The following is a 23,535-nucleotide window of genomic DNA, read 5'->3' on the forward strand; positions in this document are numbered from 1 at the left end:
CAGAACATAGCTCCACTTATTTGTGGGTTTTCAAAGCTACCCCAACAGGGGTTATGTCCCTTGAGCATGTGCTTGTGACGTCACAACTGCAGTGGTGCAGCCATTTGCATTAGCTGTGTTTGGTGTAAATTGCAACAATCGTGGTTTCACTTGCCGGTTTGATGTTACTTTAAAAGGTAATTATCGAGTAAATGTTTTAACATTTGTTTTTTGTTAATTCTTGACTAGTTGCCGCCTCATTTTGTGGTACGTGTGTTCGTAACTTCGCGTTCGGTATTGTGTCTTGGAAGGCTGTCTTCACTCTTCTCTCTTGTCGCCATGCCTCTTTTTTATTACGCGTGATCTTTTCTTGCGTATGAAACTTAGTGTTCATCTTATGTAGCTATCAACGACTGTTATGCTTCTAGCCATGTAGAAGCTAGTGAAGAGTTGGCTTTGAAGTTTACTGCCCCATTAAGACAATTGAAAAAATAACAATGCTCGCGGACCTTGCTCTACTTCACACAATAATTATTGCTTAAACATCTGTAGGTTTTGCTTATACTGTTGGGTACCGGTGCAACTCATGAGTACAAGTATTAACTTCAGACATATGACTGTGAGGTAGTCATTGTTCCAGTGAGTTGGATTACAACGAAACATTGGAACACATAATATTTAAGTATTGCATAAATTGATTTTTTAATACACTCCCGTAACCTTGATGCGTGGATATAAGGGAAATGCGGCGAAATTCATATTTTAAATGCATCCTTTCATTTTGTATACGCACTGATTATTTTATTCATTGACTCAGCAAATTGAAAATGCCTAATATTCCACTCGTGAATGAAACGTTTGTTTACGGAAGCCATTTGCAATCATCACCCATTCGTGTGCCCACAAAATATGACGTCACCTTGTTTCGTGGATTAGGTAGTTGGTTACTTTATACCACTATGTATGACATCCCACTGCAGTAAGTATTGACACCAAGGAAAGCAGAGGAGAAGTGAGAATGTTGGGGCTAACCGTATCTTTTCCTTGACATTTTGTAAAAATACAATTTGGTAATGGTGGTATTAGTGATTTGGGGCTATTTATTTCAATGCTGGACAATTACATTTAGTGTACTTGCCAGTAATGCAGAGATTTGGAACTGTTTTGTCAGCGAGGCGTGGCATTGTATGTACATCAAAAGTACCGCTTCGTGACGTCAGTCGAAACTGAATTTACGAGTTTCGCTGATAATTTCCGCGATCCACAAAACAATGTTATCCACAAATTTAGGTTACAGTTCTGTACTTTTTGGCAAAAGTTATGATTTTGACAACTTTGGACATGTGGTGGAAGTAGTCACCATGGTGAGTGAGCAGAGGTAGAGAATCCTCTAGAGATATCCATATTATATTCACTCGTTAGTTTAATGTGACTCTTCATGATTTGGTAACAACTAGAGTTTTCAAGAAAAGTGACATAATGGAATTCTACACAACCGTTATTCATGGCCTAGTTCTTTGTTTTGAATGATGATAATTGGATGCGTGTTGCATGATTGTTTTTGGTGTTTGTTGTTTACATATGTTTTTGTATTGGGTGTTTACATGTATATCATTCAGGCTTGTCAACATCATGAACATGGTGAAAACAATATATCTGAGTATTTATGCAGAGATGCATGCATCTACAAGGAAAAGTGGAAGTCCACAAATATACGACTTTAGTTTATTTTTTGTGCAAGTAGACTTGTGATATTTTCAACTGGGGATATTTTTAAAAAATTAAGAATGCTCTTGAACATTTTGAAAGTCATAGTTTAATTTGTCTCTCTTCATGAACAGCCAATCCCTGATCAGATAATACATTGCAATGTGTAGCATGTACATTGGACTACAAATTGTGAAGATCTGGGTTAGAATTGGTTTTCAGCAACCCATGCTTGTTGTAACAGGCGAGGAACGGGATCAGGTGGTAGGACTTGCTGGCTTGGTTGACACGTCATGGTATTCCAATTGATCACTGGGTTGTCTGGTCTAGACTGTTATTTACAGGCCTGTCACCATATAGCTGGAATATTGCTGAACAAACCAACCAACATTGGACTACAGGTATATTTGAGGACATGTCATTCTGATCCTGTCATTTCTGGAGATAATGCGAAATGGACACATACTTGCAGTATACGTGAGTATGTGTTAAGAATTATAAAAAGGAAAGATAGTGTTTATTAAGAAGACTCGGGTTGTTTTTTTCATTCTTAATATATTTTCCTGTGATAATTTATTTTGCAGATCTGGATCATGTCCTTTCCATCAAGACAGCCTATAGGGATGCCTCCTATGGGACCAGGAATGATGCATCAATCAGGCTATGCCTTTGCTCCAATGGGTATGTAGCTCATTTCATTTTCTAGTCATGGTAGTTGTTGATTGGCTCTTGAAAAGCTCCTAAAAGGCCTTAAATTTGATAGCTGATAATCTGTACATACACTGGTCACTATTTTGGAATATTGGACCTCAACATGCTCAACAGTATCATGGTTTTACTTTATTTGTACCATGACATATTTTTTTTTGACGGTTGAGTAGCCTGGTGGTTCAAGTGTTTGCTTGTCACACCATAGATCTATGATCGATTCCTCAAATGGCAGTGTGTGTCTGATGTCCCTTGCAGTGAAATTGCTGGAATATTGATAAAAGTGGCATAAATCCCAACCCAAACCCAATCTAGATTGAATCTGTTTTAGATAAATAATTTTCGATTGTCAGCAGTACCCAGTGTAAAGTACAACCAAAATCAGAGCAGAAATTCTGAGTCAAATCCTACCACTAGGTCCACATTTACCCATCTTCTCTTGCTTCACTTGCAAATTCTGTTTTGTTCCAGGCATGATGCCAATGGGCATGGGAATGATGGCACCACCTCCGGTAAGTTATTGTGATAAAATGTTTCTTCTTGGCTATTATTAATAAGTTATTGACAAAAAACTCATTACTGCTCTCAGTCTGATGAACTCAACTATCATCATGATCATGGCTGTGCCATTGAAAGTTTATGCAATAATAATGAACATTACAGTTTTGTTAAATGAAGTACTTCTGTATTTGTCATACTTGTACTTGACTTTGTACATGTTCAGTTTGTCCATTCTTGGGTCATATCAATAAAACTGACTATAACACTTCATATGAAGAGTAAGCAGTTTTACATCATTTGTTACATGGCTTGTCATTTATCTTCAGATGATGAGACCAATCGTTGCATCATCTAGCTCATCAAATCAGAACAGCGTCAAGTCCTCCAAGAAGCTTGTTCCCCAAGAGATACCAAAGGTATCTATCACACTCAAAGATTCTGTCTGCATGTCTGAGTATTGTCAGTTTAGCAAAATAACAATAACAACATAACAAAACACCATTAATCGACCCTTTGTGGATTTTAGGAAAGAATTGGCCCAATGCTTTGCCTTGTTGGAAGAAGAGGTGTGACCGTATTGAATAAGCATGGTTATTTGGTTCATTGGTTATTTGGATCATACCTCTGTACATTTGATATTGGTCATTATGTCTCAAACCCTGAAGCAATTAACATGTTATCATGATAACTGAAGGAATCTTTCTGATTGTAGCGTACAAGATCAATCTCACACCAAAAATGTTGTGGAATATAGTCTTTAAACTGAATTTAGACATGATACACATAAAATGTGAGAATATATGGATGTCAGCTTCTTTATTATGAGGAACACAGCATATATCCCTACTTACTCATCAGAGAAGCTGACATCCATAAGTACAGCTTATATCCCTACTTACTCATCAGAGAAGCTGACATCCATAAGTACAGCGTATATTGCTGCAGGACAGTATATCCCTACTTACTCATCAGAGAAGCTGACATCCATAAGTACAGCGTATATCCCTACTTACTCATCAGAGAAGCTGACATCCATAAGTTGTTGCCTTCTAATGTGGAACTGGTCAGCCAGAATGCTGCAGGACAACATGAATATTACAGAAGAGGTGTTGCCCACAGTGATGGTGAATAGTCATCCTCGATAATCTCCAGGGTATATGTTCCGATAAATCTCCACTATACTCTGGATGTATCTACGGCTCGGCGCGATGATTTTATTACCTCCCTTTGCTGGCTCCGCATTTTCACAGTAGCCAATCAGCTAAGTCGTCATTACAACCAAGCTTGCCAGTGTCAAAGATAGCGGTTGCAGTCACGAAGGTTTGTTCGCAGTGTGGCTCATATTTTGAGGGAATCATACAGACAAATTGACAGGTCGGAAACTTAAAACTTAAAACTTAAATATATGCAAGAACTCCTACCTCATTGAGAGTACCTCTGCATCAGTTGCCAAGTTTAATCGGTTAGATAATTTAAGAAGTGAAAGTGAGTTGTGATTGGTACGCTCAACTTCCCAGTGTGGACACCTGATTAGATAAAAAGCCAACCAAGGGAGGTAATAAAATCAAGCCGTAGATGCATCCAGGGTGTAGTGGAGATTTATCAGAACATATACCCTTGAGATTATCGAGGATGGTGAATAGAGAGCTTTGTTCAGACTTTGTCCATCAATTTTTAATCGACTGTTGCTTGGTGGTGTAGTGCAGTGCAGTGTTCAGTTTAGCACAGTCTGAATAATACATCTGGTAGTCTGTTCCGAATTTTGTGCTACACTTTCAGTACTAGACAGGAATGATGTGAAGGAAGTTGTGAATTGTGTAAAACGACAGGATGCTTAACTACATATTTGACTGATCTATTCTTGTTTAGACAAAACACAAAGCAGTTTCTTTTATATAATTTTGTTTCAATCTTTCTTTGTGAACAGTGTTTGAATTAGGGCATGTGGACCTTTGTGGTTTGTGGGTTACTTCCCATTGGTTAATGTTGTAAGATTTTGTTTCTATGTTTCAGGATGACAAGAAAGATGAGAAGCCACCTGTGACTACAGTATTCATAGGCAACATCAGTGACAGGGCTCCTGACATGATGGTAAAACAGATGTTACAGGTAAGCCATGTTCAATGCTGTGTTAACATTACCATGATTACAGAGTTTACAGGATTTTGATGTTCTAGGAGGAGGCAACTAGTGGGATGGGATGGACAGACTTGTTGACATCTTAGATATCAGTCCTGGGCCGCTGTCATATAGGCAGATTATTCATCTGATTTCAGTGTTGAACAGCAAACAAATCGACAATGACAATGGTGTTAAATTTCTCTTGAGTTCCGATTGTGAAACCACTGACAATAAAACATGCATATCATGGATGTCACTTTCATTTAATCCAATAGTTTTGAGGTCATGGTGTCCAGAATATGTAATTACACAACTACATTTACAGTAGGTCTGGAATGTTTTGACATCAGGAAAGTATTGCAGAAGGTGCAGGAGTGTGAGTGATTAAGTGAGTTTAGTTTTACGCCACACTCAGCAATATTCCAGCTATATGACGGCGGTCTGTAAATAATCAAGTCTGGACCAGACAGTCCAGTGATCAACAGCATGAGCATCGATCTACACAATTGGGATACAATGACATGTCAACCAAGTCAGGAAGCCTGACCACCTGATCCTGTTAGTAGCTTCTAGTGCTGGTATTGGCATGCAACCTGCGATACGATATATCACGATACTAAAATTTTAGTCACGACGATATATTGCCAAAGTATTGTGCACTGAAGTTGCGATATGATACGTATCACGATACTAAATCCTTTAATTCTAAAACATCTCAATATCAAAACAAAAACAATGTTTAAATGAAAGAAACTTTAATTTGAAAAAAGTTACATTAGGCACTTTTTTAAAACAAGTACAAATTAAATAAAACATAATACTGTTATTTCACACAAAAAAGCAGATCTAAAACATCTTTAATATCTGCATATTGCTGGATGCTGTCACTACAGTCAAAATTTGTGCTGATTTTAAAAACGGTACATGTTGACAGATATCGCGACTCGGCAATATTCAGAGTTAAACATCGATGTATCGTGGCCCATTTGATGTATCGTATCAGGATATACAACAATGTGAAACTTTGTATCGATTCACTGTATCGGCGGCCCATGGATCGATGAATCGTTACACCACTAGTAGCTTCTAGTGTTTGTGCACAGGAAAAATAAACAAATATGCAAAAAGGACTCTCTTTTTTAATTCACAAATTGTCAAAGTTCAACTGGCCAGTAAGAGATGACAAACACAGTACCCTACATGTTTTTTAATTGCAAATTGTCACTTGGTGTCCATGATCTAATAAGGAAAGTTCACTAACCTGCTACATCTCATCCAGTCTAAGTAAATTTGGCTCAGTATTATTCGTAACACTGCTATACTGAGTCGAACAAACCCTAGTAGAAGGTCATGTCAGCGACCTATGACCGTCCATCCAACACGAGACAGTCAAACGGATTTAACCAATCAGACAACGGCTACTATTTAGGGTGTTCGGTTGGACTTGCAAAATGGCAATGCAAGATGAAACTGACAGTGCTATCATTTAGGGTTTTCTGATGACATGGTTACTATTACTTTGCTTATATTTGAGATGATGTCATGGAATATTGGAAAAAATCACTGTTATGAATAATGGCGTCCTCCATGTGTATCACTCAGAAGTAATCGCATGGAAAATGGCATTGAAAATCGTTAGAGTACAAACGTTTTGGAGGTAAAAGTTCAAACTGTATGTGCGAATGTTAACTTTCGCAATTTGGTAAGCTGTGTTCTGATTGGTCAATTCAAATGATTAGCTGACGCGACCTACTAGACTTCACCTCTTAACAGTGTCTCAATATGCTTTTTGGGTTCTAGGGCTGGGACGATACACTATGTCTCGATGCGATAAATATCGCGATACTTTACCTGCGATGCGATATGTATCACGATACATACACCTTGAAAGAATGACACAGTATTAAGATTTATTAAATGATTTATTTCAAGGTATTCGTGTATCGCAATAACACTTTGTAATAAACAAACAAGTAACTCTATCATACTTGCATATTTTTCTCTAAATATGTACTTTATCATGTTTAAGATAATACTGTTTTGAAAAAGAGTCGTGTATCGATACACCAGTCGACGATACGATAGCTGTATCAAACTTTAATGTATCGCGATGTATCGGTGAATCGTCCCAGCCCTATTGGGTTCAGACTGAAAAGTCAAAACAATGATTCCCTACTGATCACATGATTTATTTGGTTTATTGTGGTCATCAAATCTAGGAATACTCTGTTGATCTGCTTTGTAAATAACTTATTAATGTAGGGCTATTAGCTACCCAATTATTCCATAGACAACTGCAAGGAATTATTTGCTTGGTCATCTACCCCATGTTCAATTTAGCATTTTGTTATTGATATTTTCAGAGATGCGGAAATGTGCTCAGTTGGAAAAGAGTTCAGGGTGCTTCTGGAAAATTGCAAGGTAGTAATGAAACGTTGTGTATTGTCTTTATGATAACTAAAATAACTGGCTACAATAAATAAAACAGCAAGAAGCACATATTTTCAAATATTAACTGTGCTAAAATAGCAACAAACACATTTTCAATAATTTCTTGTATCATATTTTCAGCTTTTGGTTTCTGTGAATACGAAGATCCAGAGGCCACATTGCGATGTATTCGACTGCTCAATGAATGGAATATTGCTGATAAGAAATTAGTTGTGAGTACAATGATTTGTTTTGCCGAGACAAATTGATTAGTATTCAGATTTTTGAAAAATTTGTCTTGAGATTTGACTCTGCTGATGGATGGTCATTGGCCAGTTTTCTGGGAAGTTACAGTCCTTGACCTTCCAAGATCTAGATATTTGACAGTAGACTTATGTCTGACATATTTATACATATTCACCGACCTGCATCTCTATGGACTTTTATCCCACACTAAGCTGACTCCATGATCTAACTAATATACTGTTTACAGCAATCTAAAGGCAAGCTTATTATCTTAATCTTTTGTTTCATCAAGGTGAAAGTGGATGCCAAAACAAAAACATTGTTAGATGAATATCGAGCAAAAAAGAAAGCAAAAGAAGCCAGCTCTGAGAATGGTGATGATAAGCAGTCTAATGGAGAGAAAGAGGGAGAAGAAGAAACCAAACCTCTGGAAGATGATGATGAACTCGATGAGGATGGAAAGCGAGAAGATCGAGTGGCCAGAGCTGGGCTGGAGGCCATCATGAGAGAATATACATTCGAATTATCAAAACCTTCATACTCTGGTAAGCAGTCATTTCGTTTCCTGCATGTCTTCAGATTTAAAAGTGTGTGGTCCCCTAAATCTTTTTTATTTGTTCAAATTTGCCCTTTATTCAGCATGCTTGCAACAAAAAATTATATAAATTTACTTCCATTATAGAACAAGACAAAGAACCTAAAGAAAGGCCAAAGAAGAAGGAAGACAAGGGAATCATAGCAGATACGGTATGACAGTGCTTCTGTATCTTTGATGTATTGCAATTACAATTCTTGGTGAAAACAGAGCATCATTCATGCTGTAAGATGTGTACGAAATATATTGAAACTACTCTTTACCAGTGATTTTTATGTGCATGGCTCGATGAAACATTTTGTCCAATGTCCAACATAACTAATGTATGGTGAAAGAAAAACTTAATAAGAGAAAGGCTGTCTGGTTTCAACCCTCTCTTCTGCTTATTTTAGGGTCTTGATGATATGGAACTGGAAGAAGACAAGCTTCAAATAATAAACAGGGAAATCCAGTCCTTTCGTGATTTACACAAGGTAACTATATACCCTAACACATGTTGTCTTTAATCATGCTTCTTATTTGTCTCGAACAATACAGGTCTGTGTAGACTTGGAATCTTGGCATTTTGTAATTGGGACAAATTGGAATATTCAGATGGTAACTTTCAAGAAAGGCGAGAAATTGTTTTCCCTATCAAATAATGCCAAAATTCCGGCTTCACAGATAATTAATGACATGATTGATCCTTGTTCGTTTGTTGATTCAACAGATGTATCCTGTTGCGTGAAATCTTCCTGATTTGAAAATTGGTTAATTGATTTGTTACACTTAATGTCTTCGTGTCATTGAAACTTGTTTGCGCTTCTCATTGCGTATAAGTGATCATCTTGAACTATATTGTCATGAGATTGCCGAGACAGAAAAGCTGAAATTAAATACTGCTTTGCAATTACTATCCGTTTTAATCTGACTTGAAATTAATAGGCTGTATTTCATTACCTAAAAACAATAGATTCTGCTATCTGGCAAGCATCTGAGCAACATGAATAGCTGTAAAAAATATATTGAAGGCCCCTTTTGGTAAGTGTTGCCACAATATTGTTTGTGATATATGTTACGCATATCCCACGATGCCTCAAGATGGGTGAGTGATGCTCCGAGTAGTTTCTTCCTAGTTGCCTTTTAGAGTTGTCCTGGTTTCGGTTAGCTCTGTCAGTTTGTCTGCATGGTCTGAAGAAAAGCTTCATTGTAATCTCCAGCAAGCCAAATTAGACATGACTGTTCCAACTTCAGTCGGTGGAAAGTTTCCCAAACCAAAACATGACTTCACCAGTGAACAATATATTCTGTAACTTGTAATAGGTGCAACTGTGCTTTAGGTGTTTTCCACGTTAGTCTGTCTCTAGCGACTTGGATGACCACCTCGCAAGATTAAAATAAGGTTAGTGCCCCTAAAATTATTTTTTGAAAGTTGTTACTCTTGGAGATGGCAGATAGTTGTTAAGGTTAGTGGCTTTTATTTCTACTGTTGTTGTATTTACTCTTTGCATATTTATTTAGACAGGTATTAGTTAAACACTTTTCAGGAGCTCAAGGGTAAATCTCTTCACAGATATAAGCTTGGGTAAAGCCAAGTGTTGAATGGAAATCTCAGTTAAGTTATACCCTGAAGATGGTTGTGTGTGGGTAAGTTGGTAGAGAGATGGGACACAAAGCTTCTTGTGTCAATATTGTGCTTTATCAGGTTTCCTTTTGTTTCAGCCTTCCGTGTATGTGTTGTATTCGTAGTCACACAAACATTACAGCACCTGTTGAAAAACAAATGGGTGGGGATTGCTTTCTTTCTTCTTCTATTCTCTTTGCTGGGGTGGGTGTTTGGGGATAACACGTTTACTTTTTTGATCTACTAGCAGCTACCTGATTGAAGGATATTTGCTAGCCATACTTTGTTAACAGGAGTTGAAGTGGATACTGTCAGGAGACAGATGAGCGGTCAGAGAAGTACACTTACCATCAGTGTAGTTTGCTAACTTTAAGCAGACATGCGTGGTTTTATGCATTTTGCTCTTGTCATTAACATCTCTATATGCACATGTGGCCATTCAGCCTGGCCAGTTGACTGAATGGGAATGTTTGACTGATTGATTCACCAGCATTCATTCTTGTCAGTCCATATGTTTATATTTGTACTTTTCCTGTGTTACTTTTCATACCACTTCCCATTGCCCTGTAATAAAAGCCGAAGAAATATATACAATATCCATCAAAATTAAGCAGCTTGAAAGCTGTATCGTGAATACTTGTGTGTTATTTAGTATAAACGAGTTCTTCAGATGTGGGTCGCAACATGCTGAAAATCGTTTTTCTATTTTTGATCTTGGTTATGTCAATCATATTCATATGATGTCCTATTCATTCAGTGTTCACTGCAATTGTCTTCCTCATAAACAAAAAACCTACCTCCATAAGTACACCGTCTTTTTATGTCTCTTGTTCATATTTCTTTGCCGGTTGTAAATGTGCATGTTCTTTTGCTTTCATCAGAAAATGTACAGTTCGGTTGAGTAAACATTGTCATTTGCAAGGTATGGGACAGACATCCTGAGATGAGTTTAGTTGTGAAGTCAGCCTGAAGATTTTGACAAAATCACAATTAAGATCAGCTCATAAGTCTTATGCTGTCATTTATGTTCTTATGTAAATATTCAGATTGAGTTGGGAATGTGAGCTTTTCTATCTGTCTTAAACCTGTTACTAAGAATTATGTTTGCTCGTTTTTGTAGGATGAGGAAGAAGATGCAGATGCCACAGAGCGTGAACGGCGGTCTGAAGATAAACAAAGACGCCGTGAGCGAGAAAGAATGAGAGAAAAAGAGAGGGAAAGAATGAGGGAAAGGGAAAAGGCTTTAAGAGAAAAAACACGATCCCGGTCTCGGTCACCATCACCAAGAAGATCAAGAAGACGATCTAGATCACGTGACAGATCAAGAGACAGATCAAGAGAAAGGTGAGTTATCATTTCAGGCAACTAAACGAATCCGTCACTTCTCTCTGTAAGGGAATAGGTCTAGATTGAAGGAATTTGGAAACTTCTAAAACCATGTACGGATATTTGATAGTTCTGTTTATATTTTGTATATCTTTTCAAAATCATGTGAGATAGTCTTCATTCATTCAGATGGAACCAGAGCTACAGATAACATTTTTGGTCATTGAGTTATGTACTCACTTGTTTTCATCTCAATTGGGTATCCTAATTTTCCTTCGAGTAACCAAATAAATTGTACTCACCTCACGCAAACGCAAATGGGTATTTTGCCATTTTCCATTAATTGTAAGTATATAATAAAGTGTATATGTTAGTGTTTATTATATATTTGATCTGTAATATGAGAAACGATATGAAAGACTGCAAGTTGACAAGTTCATGTCCCGAAATAGAACCTCTCAATACACCTCAGTTATTTTATCTATGCACCGGTACGCAAGCTTAGATTTGACAGTTTTGTGTATACGCATGTACGATTACATTTATTGAGTATTTACAAAAATACAAGCGTACTTGTACGCAATAGAGTTAATAGAAATTGAGTTTTCACATAAATATTTGCGTAAGTTACGCAGATACACAGCTTATCTGTACCTCTGTGGAACATCAGGTATAGGAGCATGATTTAACTGCCAGTTATTTTAATATTGTGCACAAAGTCATACAATTTTGTAATGCCCATTTCAGGAGGAAGGAAAGAGAATTGGAGGAAGAGGAAGAAGCTTATGAGAGAAGGAAGCTGGAAAAAAAGCTTAGAGAGAAAGAGGCGCGGCATACCAGGAGGTAATTTCAATGCATATGTTTAAGTGTTTGCCATGCAGTATGTTTTAAGATTTTAAAAATTTGAGACTAATGATATCTCAACTTGAACCCAGATCTTGAATTTTTTATACCCATCTTGCTCAAATGTACACAACACAAAGAAATGTGGTCATTAATATATGCAAATGTTTATGTGTAACAGAGATTGAAAAACTGGGAGGCAAGAGAAAGGAAGAAATCTCGAGAATATGACAAAGAGAAAGAGAGGGAAGAGGAGAGAAAAGCAGAAGAGGTGAGATTAAGAGTAATATCAGTTACTCACCTAGTTGATTCAGTGCTTCATTATGGTATGGGCAGATCCTGAGATCTCATTGACAGCAACAGTACAAAAACATTTTATCCCCCGCAACGCGTTTTGCGGGGGGTATTAAAATGAAGTCCGTCCGTGCACATTTGTCTTTTCCGGAGCAGAACTCTAAAAGCATTCAATATTTCTTCACCAAACTTGGCACATAGATTGGTCTGGTGGTGTACTGGTGCCTTTTGGTAGTTTTGGAATTCTGAATAAAATATTTTTGGCGTTTCCATGGAAACAAGTTTGACTTAGACTGAAATTGGTGATAGTGCTCCTTTCTTGAGCAGAACTTTAAAAACCTTTCAATGCTCTCCTTCCACTTTTCTATATACACACCTAAATATTTGACATAATCCTAACTCATAGACATAATCATGAAGAGTATTTTGCCATTGAGGGGGATATTGATGACTTTGTCTTGTTGTTATCAATGTTTTAAGATGTCACAAATCTACTTTATGAAACCAGTCTGTTATGTCAGGGTAACCAAGCATGACATTTTTAAATTCATCTGTTTTTATGTTGATCTTTCACAATGATCTTTCATTTTCAGCAAAGAGAAGCAAGAAGGTTGAAAGAATTCTTAGAAGATTACGATGATCTCAGAGATGATCCTAAGTATTTCAAGTAAGTTTGAAACAAGGAAACTGGTTTGGTCTCTAATCCACGCTTAGAGGTTTACTCAGTGAATACATTAGAAATCAATTGTGGTTTGCTGACTGGTATACTTTAAGACAACTTTTTTTTTAAATACCTGAAAGAGTAATTCCATATGCAAGTTGACCTTAGTCGTGCAAATATTTGAAAGAAATACATGATTGTCATGATGTTTCATCATTAATATGCTTGATGACAGGGGCAGTGCATTAGCTCGAAGACTGAAGGAGAGAGAAAAAGAGAAGGAAGCTGACTCCAGAGATAGACAGAGGGAAAAGGAAGAATATGAAGAACTGCGAAGGAAGCTCATGGAGGAAGGTCATCCTGATCCAGATGCAGAACTTGCTAGGGTAGGATGATCTGTAATACTCTATGCAACAGAAAAGCAAAATATCATTGCAGTTTTTCTTGAAAAATACCCATTCCTTGTATGAATGGAAGAATAGCAATGTCTTCCATACCTTGTAAGGATGGGAAAACAACATTAACTTGATGCACCTAGTGGCTGCAAGAGTTGTATACTCCCCAGAGAGTTGAGATTGATAATACAATGTGCCGTTGAGATTGATCGAGATTGATCGAGGGGAAAAGAAAGCGCCTGTGAGCAGCCTAGCTGGAACTCGGCAATATAGAAATAGATTTTAACTTATCTTAACTTACCTCGTAATGCAAGGGATTTGTTCAGTTCCTCTTGTATTTTGTTAAATGTTTATCAAATCATGCGTGTGTATTTTCTCCAGCTGTGGTAGGCAATGGGGTAGCCTGGTGGTTAAAGCGTTTGCTCGTACACACGAAGGCCCAGGTTAGATTCCCCTCATGGGAACAATGTGTGAAGTCCATTTCTGGCGTCTCCTGCTGTGATATTGCTGGAATATTGTTTACAGTGGCGTAAAACTCACTACAGTTCTGGTATGGCTTGAATATTGCTAAAACTGTGCAAGCTCATTTGTACAACTTGCTTTCACTGACCCCTGGACCTTGTGAGGATTTAACAGAGGTGATTCTGAAGATTTGCCATGATCTTTATCAAATCAGATTTGCCATGCCAGTACTTAGTCTAGCAGGTCCATACGTCCACTTGATTTTGTAAATGTCTACATAAATGCCTGATTTTTTTTGGCTTTCCTACATTATGCTGAAAATGTATTTCAGAAACTCAAAACAATGTTCAAAGTTGTGGTTACCCTGTTGAATTCTCTGCTTGTAGCTGGAGAAAGAACGTGAGGAGCACCTGCAGCCCCGACTACATATACAAGAATCCGAACCATCCACACCAGAGAAGGAGGTTGTGAAGGAGGAACCCCCACCACCACCACCAGTTGTCCACAACTCTGACTCAGATTCTAAATCTAAGATGCAACCAACACTGAAGCCAGTGGAAGTGAAAGCATCACCTCCATCAAATGAAGCTAGTTCGTCAGATGAAGACACGAGAGGCAGCTTCCCTAGTGTCAATTACTCAGATGACAGCCAGCAACCCATCATAAACCAAGCCATGAAGGATGAACCTACTAAACTGGGCTTCAGTGGTCTCAAGCTGGGTATGTTGCTCTATATGATTCAAAGGAAAAGGATCTTCTCACTGATTGTAACCATATTGTACATTAACTACAGTAATCAGGAAAAAGGATTCATTCTTTGGTATCACTCAAAGATAGTAGGTGGTGTTGACTCTCCCAACCCAGCTTATGTCAGATTCTTTTTTGACTGCCTATCTCCCCCTTTATCATGTTATGATAACTAATGTAAAGAACAAAACAGGTCTGATTATATGGTGTAGCTAGTGTTTGTACCTTGAAAACAAAATGGGCGATGGGGTAGCTTCGTGGTTAAAGCATCCTCTCATCACGCTGAAGACCTGGGTTCGATTCCCCACATGGGTATATGTGTGAAGCAGGAAGGATATTACTTCAAAGAAATGCTGTTAGAGTAGTTTCTTTTCTGTTTTAGGGTCAGCAAGTCCAAGCGAAGGAAGTGGCACCAAGAGGAAGAAACTGACAGTGGGGGATGTATTTAATCAAGATGATGAGGACAGTATGGACTCAAAGAAGAGGAAGTTGATTCCACTGGATTATGATGAAGAGAAAGGGGACAAAAAGCCATCTACTGCAGAGGAAAAAAGCGACAGCGCATTAAACACCTTATCGAAAGCATTCCCACAGCCAAAGATGAATTGTTTAACTACAAACTTGATTGGAATATTGTGGACCAGGTAAGACAGCGATCACTTAAAACATGAAGGAGTCACTTGAAAACAATTGCTTGACTAAAGACAATGCTGAAATAAAGTGGAAGCCCTCTAAACCGGCAGCCCTCCAATCCGGCACGCTGTCAATATCGGCACTAGAATTTGGTCCCGACAGAAGCTAGTTAATTTATGATCATTTACAAGCCCTCTAATTCGGCGTCAGTCTATTCCCTATTTCGACACAACAAAGGCCGCCCAATTGACTGTTTGTACAGTAATTAACGCTCTCTAAATCGGTATCTCGGCCTATTTCTGGTCCTATTTTGAAAGAGAAAGCTATTCAGTTTGAATTATTATTCAGAATTAAATGTCAACGAGGTTAAGATATCAGATGGTTGGCTGGCATGTTGGAAGACACGATACGACATCAAGCGGTGAAAGTGCCAGTTTAGGTCATTGACAAGAATATGATGACTATCAACACGTTGTTCAGTAGTATATTACGACACACAGAAGATCATTCTCAGGTTGAAAAGGAAAAGTTCTCTAAACCTGGCACACCCTCTATGCCGGCATTTTTTGCCGGTCCCAACGCATGCCGTTTAGAGGGCTTCCACTGTATTGTGATTTTGGTACACATCTTTTGGCACAGATGGCCAGGTCCAGCCACAGTTGTTTACCATGATCATGGGTTTGAATCCTGGTTTACTACAGTATTGTTTCTTGGTTCACTGGCACCATTCCATTTTTTTACATATATATATAGGGTTGGGGGTGGAGTTTTCTAGATATTCATCTGTCAGTCTGTCAGTGATAACTACTCTCCATTAATATGATTTAGCAGGGGAAGTAGTTACCAGGTTTGACTTAGATTTATGTGCAACCATATGGAACTAAGACTTCTGACGGCTTTGCTGATGGTGGTGTTTCAGAGTCTGATGGACAAGCGCATCAAACCATGGGTGAACAAGAAGATCATTGAGTACATCGGAGAGGAGGAACCAACGCTGACAGACTTTATCTGTCAGAAGGTTGTTGCCAGGAGTACACCACAAAGTATACAGAATGATGTAGCCATGGTAGGTACAACTAGGTCAACACTTGCTGCTAAAAATAGTCTTGCATACTAGCTTGACATGCCGTGATGTAATTTGTACACTATTCAAAGTCACATTAAAGCTGACTCCCTCATAAAACTGATGCTTTGATTAAACTTGTATCAAGCAATAGGCCTTGTGATTTTATGAATCCTGTGAAAAGTTTATTCAGTAAGGTTAACATCAGTTGGTTTTTCATAGGACACAGCATGTGAGCTATATACTGAGTGGTCTTTGATTATGTCAAGAAATAGAATTAATGGCAAATTTTGTCAATGTAGTTATCAGCTGTAGTTGTGAGCTCCTTGTATTGTATCTTCATGATCTTTGTCCTTGGTGATGAGACCGCCTCTGTGGTGTAGTGGTTGGAGCGTCCGCCCGGAGAGCGGAAGGTCACGGGTTAGATCCCCGACCGCGTCCCACCAAAACACATTAAAATATGGTACTTGTTGGTCCCTGCCTGGCGCTTGGCATTAATGGGTACAATAACGACTGGTCGGCTCGGAGTCAGTATAATGTGTCTGAGTGGGGTATTCCTGCTTCACTGCGGCATGGTATCTCAGTGGGCTAGCACTATAAAACAAGCTTAAGTCTGGGCTAGTACAAGCAGCTGCACATACACACGCGCATGCACGTCGTCATATGAGCAAAATATTCTCAAGCACGACGTTAAACCCAATTTCACCTCACCTCACTTTGGTGATAATAATAATAATAATGTGTCCATTTATATAGCGCCAAACTCCACACTAGGTATGCTCATAGCGCTAACAATCAAGGCCATTATTACCCCAGATAACCCAAGCTGCCTGTTAGGCGCTAGAAGGTTATAGTCATATGACTTTTATCACCGGGTACCCATTTTCCTGGTGGGTGAACAGAGACAATTTTGAACAAACTCACTTGCCTAAGGTGAGACCACATGTGTCACATGTGCTTCGTTGTGGGGCAGGACTCAAGTCCTAGAAACTCTCAGGAGTCAAGCTGCCAAACACGGTCACCCATCCAAGGACTCTCCGAGCTCGACGCTGCTTAACTTCACCGATTTGTGACCTGAGCTTTAAGCACAGGACCACGCGCCACCATCGCGTGGTCCTAGTGATGAGGAGAGATGGTTCAAGCCCTGATGCTTGCGCAACTGTTACTTCATCAGCGTTAATATTGATGTTGCTGGTATATTGCTGAATGTGATCTTAAAGCAGTTGCTCCCTCTCATTAACTCATTTTGTGATTTAGTCTTATTCTGGCAATTAAAGTTATTGATTATGATGATATTTTTCAGGTTCTGGATGAAGAAGCAGAAGTGTTTGTGGTCAAAATGTGGAGATTATTAGTGTATGAGACAGAAGCCAAGAAGCTGGGATTGGTCAAGTGAAATTGGCTGAACCTTTTATACATGATTTTGAGTGGACGGATACATGAAAGAAGAATGCCTGCTGAATGGGAGAATGTTTGTATTATGCTATAAGTGCTGAGTGACATCGCTTGTGGAGCGACGTGCAGAGACAATGTGCAACTATTACTGTCAGTATAGGATGTTATGTCAGCTGCTGTTGGCAGAGTGGAACCTTGAAACCACCTGTATAGACTTTTTCACACATATTTCAGGTCTTGTCCCATCTGTAACTTTGAATTACTTTTGAGATATGTCAAAGAAATGTCTGTGTTCACAAAATTCCAGATTCCAGATATTCTGTCAAATAATGTATTGACATTACACTTGTTTCTGGAAAATATTTAAAAACAAAAATTTCACTTCACAATTGTGAATTTGGGGTTTGTGCTGTCATCTGGTTGTTTCTTGACTATCATGTGTACAAGATCTGTTATGAACCAGAAACTATCATATGTTTCCAGTGTTTCTCATGCTCTGGGAAAGATGAATGATTTGAAACATAACTCTGAAACGGACATTTTTTAAGATTCCAGTGTAAATATGTGGGTATCAATCATTTCATCAACTACATCGATTGTGATTTTCATTTTTGTATGTGAAGATTCTTAATTCCCCAATGAAACACATCATTTCTTTGGCTTACCAGAACTTAATTCACATTCATTCCCTGTAATGTGATGGCTCCTGCTAGGTCAGTGCTGTCTCACAATTGTATACATTCTGTCTTATTGTGTAACATCCTACATGGCAGCAATAAATGTAAATAACTGATGTCTGTTGTTTTTATATTGAACATGGTTTACATTTAGTTTTCAGTAAATGTTTGAACGAGGGGTGTTATGTTCCACTCTTGTTGTGTGAATCAAACCAAATACCTTCATGAATTGGATTCGTAGAGGGGCGGTGACGTAGTTTGCATTAATTAAAAGAATATTCATGAATTTTTTAAAAAGGATTGTATTTACTTGAATTTGGTGTTATCAAAGTGAGCCAGGCAAGATAGTAGTCAACACTCCCATTTAATTCGCTATTAATGTGGTCACTGATCAATGCCGTGATAAATTAACACACTGAACTGGTGTACCTGACCCTGATGGTGGTGACAATGAACCAGATATTTTGTGTTGGAGGCATTTTCCATGGTCATTCACTCAATCCACACACACACCACTTTAATACCCAGAGGCCTGTGGGGAAACCAAGTAGTTAAATCGTTCGATTGTCATGCCAAAGTCTGTTTGATTTATCAGTCAGGACCGTGACATTGTGTTGTCCCCCGCCGTGATACTGCTAAAAGTTGCGTAAACCCAACTCTCACACACCGTGGCAGATCTTTGACAAGCTCTCATACAGAGTATATATCACTGGGGTTAAGTATGTGACATAAACAAGCTGGAAGTCCTGTTTTATCAGTTTAATACATGAGTAAATGGTGCGGTTTTAAAAGAGCAGAGTATTCATTAGGACTGTGAATATGTGATCTGATATTCATTCTGGTCAGATTAAACATGGATGGATTCTGTTAATATAATGTGAATAGGAAACATTTTGCAATCCGTTTTGTAAACCCACGGTGGATAAGGTTCAAGAACCAGCAGAATGTATTTATACTTTCAGACATTTTTCATGACTGTTTTGCCAATTTATGTAAGCGATTCAGTGACTGGAAAAAGCACTAACTCCAAACCATTTTCGGGAATAGGGAATATGCCTTCACGTTGTTAATATCATCTGATAATAAGTACTATGTACTTCAATTTTCATGTCAATTGCGGACTTAACTTTTAACAAACTTTTGCTTTGCAGCTTTGGAATTATCAAGTTAAGTAAAACATACAACGCAAAGAGGTACATTCTGTTAATATCTTCACCCAGCTTGAAAATGTAATGAAACCATCGCGATAAAGACGTAAAATGTTATCAGGAAACAAGGCTTATTGTTTGGGGTAATATGTAATCCTTAGCATAGATTCATAGAAAATCATGTAACTTTTGATACCTTACACCGCACGTACCTTACAAACTCCAAATCTACTGGAAACCTAGATTGAAAACACAGCAGATGTTAGGGTTAGAACATTCATATCCTTTCAATTAATATTAATCCCATGCTCGACATTAAAGGTAAAAATAATCCATAGCTGTCAGTGGGACGTCTGTCAGGATTGATATGCTTATTAAAGTTAAGTACAATACACATTTGCATATTGCCAATCCTCCAGCACGCCGCAGAACGATGAAAATATACGAAAATGTGTGAAAATGCAGTCTAGCGGATGAAGAAGATATACATTTGATTCTTAGACATCGGTGCACCAAGGACTTGTGGAAAACAATAGTTTTGCAATCAATATAAATCAAATCGCCCTGAGAAGATTTCCCCAATCAGAAACGAATCTTGGACACTGAGTATTGCCGTTTGACCGTATATATCCGTGCTTGACATTCATGTCCGGGAGCGGGTATTCCAGAATAGTTAAGATTCACCTCTTGTATACTGTAGCGTCAAAATGAATATCAATTTTCAATTCTAGTCGATTCGTCAAGTTAGGACGCTGTCCGATGATCTTATCAATGACGAAATGACAGCTGCCACAACTTCCTATTCCGTAATTGGTAAATGGTAACAACACCATAAGAGAAGTCAACAATCCGTGTGTTCCATGTGTCCTCAATGTTTAGGTATAGTAAAACATTGATGATACCCCATGCATGTTTACAGGGTACACGAAATCATACCTTAGCACACTCTGGATTTCCTGTATTTCGCTGTGATGGTCACTAGTTTTGGTTTGTTGACGTCGGGCCCTGATTTCGTCCCAGTTGCCTGTTTCCATATTTCAGGTAACTTCGTGAATCGTGTCCATGACGCCTGATGGACATCAACGTCCAACTCGGAATCTCCACTACTGCTGCCGTGTTCTTTCCGGCCGGACCGGAAGTCCTCTTGTTTCGACGTCAAATGTGTTGGCAGAGATCGACGTCCTCTGGAGGCACCGCCCAGCATCTTCATCACCTGATCCTCCGCTTCGGTCCCTTTGAGGACAACCCGGGCTCGGTGGAGGACATCGAGCTGAGCCGGGTCCAGCTGGTTGGGTTGTTCCAGGGACTGGCGCCTCCGCTCATCACTCCGACTGTACAGTTTCAGCAGAGCCCGGGCTACATGGTTACTGCGCTTCTGGAAACTGTTCGTTTTCACAACATGTCGGGTTGGTGAGACTGTTAAGTCCGAAGCCGATTTAACTTCTCTGGGTATGTTGGCAAATATGCTTTTCCTGCTGACCAGGCAGGGTGCAGACGTCACAGATGACTTGATTTGGTGATCGGCGGTGCGTTTGGCTTCTTGTCTGAGATTCTTTTCAAGTGATAACGTCTTCTCTTTTATCTTTTTAATCTGTTGTTTGACATTTTCCTGCTCCCATCTTCTGGATCGGTCACAGATGCCCTTAGCGCGGTCCAGGATGCACGTGTGGTGAGCAAGATACCGCTGCTCTCGTTTGTTTATCTCACGCATGCGCAGTTGCTCCCGAGCATCGATCGACGTCAGCGTACCGCCAATACTACTGTCGTGGTACAGATGACCTAGGTTGGGATTCAAACTCATGATTTTACAGTCACAACCGTATTTAATGTAAATCACACGCCTCTGTCTTGATACACGTGAAGAATGAATAAATCCTGGTAGCTGTTCAGGGCAGCTGCTGTCCCGTGATGTGGTCAAGGGGTGCGGTAACCTCGGGGCGGTCAAAGATATCCATGTCCGGATGGGATACGTCAACGTCCAACAATGACATTGTGTTCACTCCATATAAGACATGTCAACACTCGTAAGTCGAATGCTGTCAACATCCACAATCCTTAATCCCTGAAGTATTAAAGGATTATCCGAGGCGCACCCGTCACCAACACAGTTGTACACAATTGATTAACTATTCTTTATATCAGTCAGGATTAGAATTTCAGAAGTGTTTCAACCACGCAACATCAATACTTCCTCTAAAAGAATCAATTTCCTTTTGTCGGTCGACTCTTTCAAAGATCAGATGTATATCCAGATAGTGTGCACAACTCCAACACAATAAACATTAAGATTCAATTATTGCATAAACTTTGTCAGTTCAGATTTCAGCCTCGATGCAATATGAGAAAGGAGACTCAAATGTGCTGATATTATCTTTGTATTCGCTGAACAAACACCAATACAGGACAAATCTCCCCCGCTAAGTTCTTGCCTCATAAACGCCCAGGCGTAAATTAAAACGGTGAAAAGAAGTAGCGGAGGTTGACTGCCTCCAACGTTGTTGATTTCGGTGGTTTTGTTTCCTTCTCGAGACTTTCAGTTCGATTATATTGAACAAAATGTTCCAAGATATTTAATAGCGTTGTTTTTTTGTTGATTCAATACTACAGTGAACCTTTTTTCAGTAATACTCACAATCTTAAGTAGAACCAGGAAGTCCGACTTCAAACAAGTGACGCCTTAGGTAACCTTCTTAAGAATGTTCTGTAGATTTGTGTAACACGTTCATGGCTGAAAAACTGCCTTGAAAGGCCGCAACATGTACCGGGCTACTTAACTACAAATTAAACAGCCACTGTCTGAACACTTGAGTCCAACTAATAATCAAATATATAAATATTGCTAAACCTTTGAATGTCTGGGTCCGTCGATGGTCTCGAGGTTGAGTGCCACTGTGGTACTGTAGACAGAGTCGACTGGTGCAAGATTTGCAGTAGTATTGGAAGATATGGCTAGAAATCCACAACCGTCTATTTTCCAGTTTAGGTTCTTGTTCTTGAAGAACCTTCTGCGGTAGATTCCATGAGGGTTCTGTTCAGGTACAATGTTATGTTGTGTAGTTTATCATTACTCCTCCCAGGGGCAGGATGGCCATATTGTCCAGTGACGTTGCTGGTTGCTACCCTTAGCCTTACAACGAACGATCCGCAGCACTTTGGATCCACAATTATCCCATATTATAATCCTTTGTCGATCATAACCTTGCCCATGTCTGTAGGTTTACAGTATTTGCAATCGTCAAGAAATGTGACAAAGTGGTATTCCTTATACATTACTGAAAAATGTTCCAGGCTGCGAAAAACTCACTGTCTCTTTCGTTGGTCCGAGGTAACGGCTGGTCCTCAGCACTGAAACTGATTGAACTGTTTCAAAGTTGACGAACCGTATCCCGTAATCTAAAAATTCACCATTATCATTCTTCCACCAGCCTCAATGCCTAAAGTCCATGTCGAAAACAATTACAACACTAACTAGTTGTGTTAAAAGAGGATAATTGTTCCAAAGAACAAAGATCGATCGTTTCCTATTGTACACGGCCTCAAAAGAAACTGAAAGAATTCGCAAGCGTAAGATTTAAAAAGTCTTATGAGGTAATAAATCTTGGCTGAATGGGAGGCGAATTGTTTGTGTTTGTAGATTCTTAACATTATCACCTGTGTAAGCGATAGTAGATCTTGAGAGAACTGACCCCGTGCTCGCCGTACTGGGTATGCACTGGCGACTTGGAGATAACAATTGTGCTTCGTATTGAAAAGAATGTCGTTTTAATTTTTATGTTTCGTGGCGGTTTTGAAAGTCTAAAATACCAAACACAAAAATATAAAAGAGCTACATTATTCATGGAGCATTAACTTGATATACCTAAATGCTTATCTTTTCATAAAAAGACTCCTTTTAGCATTGTTAATTATTGTGTTGGAGCCAACTCAAGGATACTCAGGGGAAGGCGATACGATACAATAAAATGGAATTAACACTTTTTCTCTACCAAACAGCGTGCTTT

General features: G+C 38.9%; 2 protein-coding genes across 2 annotated transcripts; one reads left to right on the top strand and one right to left on the bottom strand.

Annotated features, from left to right (window-relative positions):
* Positions 1-57: 57 nt before the first annotated feature.
* LOC124283686 (RNA-binding protein 25-like) lies at positions 58-18,502 on the top strand. Its single transcript, XM_046719692.1, is given in 20 exon segments — positions 58-176; positions 2,271-2,367; positions 2,866-2,906; positions 3,222-3,311; positions 4,909-5,004; positions 7,380-7,437; positions 7,588-7,679; positions 7,985-8,237; positions 8,375-8,439; positions 8,680-8,760; positions 11,011-11,234; positions 11,964-12,059; positions 12,243-12,330; positions 12,947-13,020; positions 13,250-13,400; positions 14,258-14,591; positions 15,001-15,167; positions 15,170-15,262; positions 16,171-16,317; positions 17,618-18,502. Coding segments are annotated over 19 exon segments (2,331 nt in total). The 5' UTR covers positions 58-176; positions 2,271-2,279; the 3' UTR covers positions 17,711-18,502.
* Positions 18,503-19,130: 628 nt separating this feature from the next.
* Positions 19,131-23,121, bottom strand: LOC124283685. Its single transcript, XM_046719691.1, has one exon. It carries the CDS (start codon positions 21,333-21,335, stop codon positions 20,472-20,474), a length of 864 nt encoding a protein of 287 aa, XP_046575647.1. The 5' UTR covers positions 21,336-23,121; the 3' UTR covers positions 19,131-20,471.
* Between the last annotated feature and the right edge of the window lie 414 nt (positions 23,122-23,535).

This window comes from Haliotis rubra, unplaced genomic scaffold, assembly GCF_003918875.1.
Source record: "Haliotis rubra isolate DU_JTF1 unplaced genomic scaffold, ASM391887v1 Scf32, whole genome shotgun sequence".
NCBI classification, from domain to species: Eukaryota; Metazoa; Mollusca; class Gastropoda; order Lepetellida; family Haliotidae; genus Haliotis; species Haliotis rubra.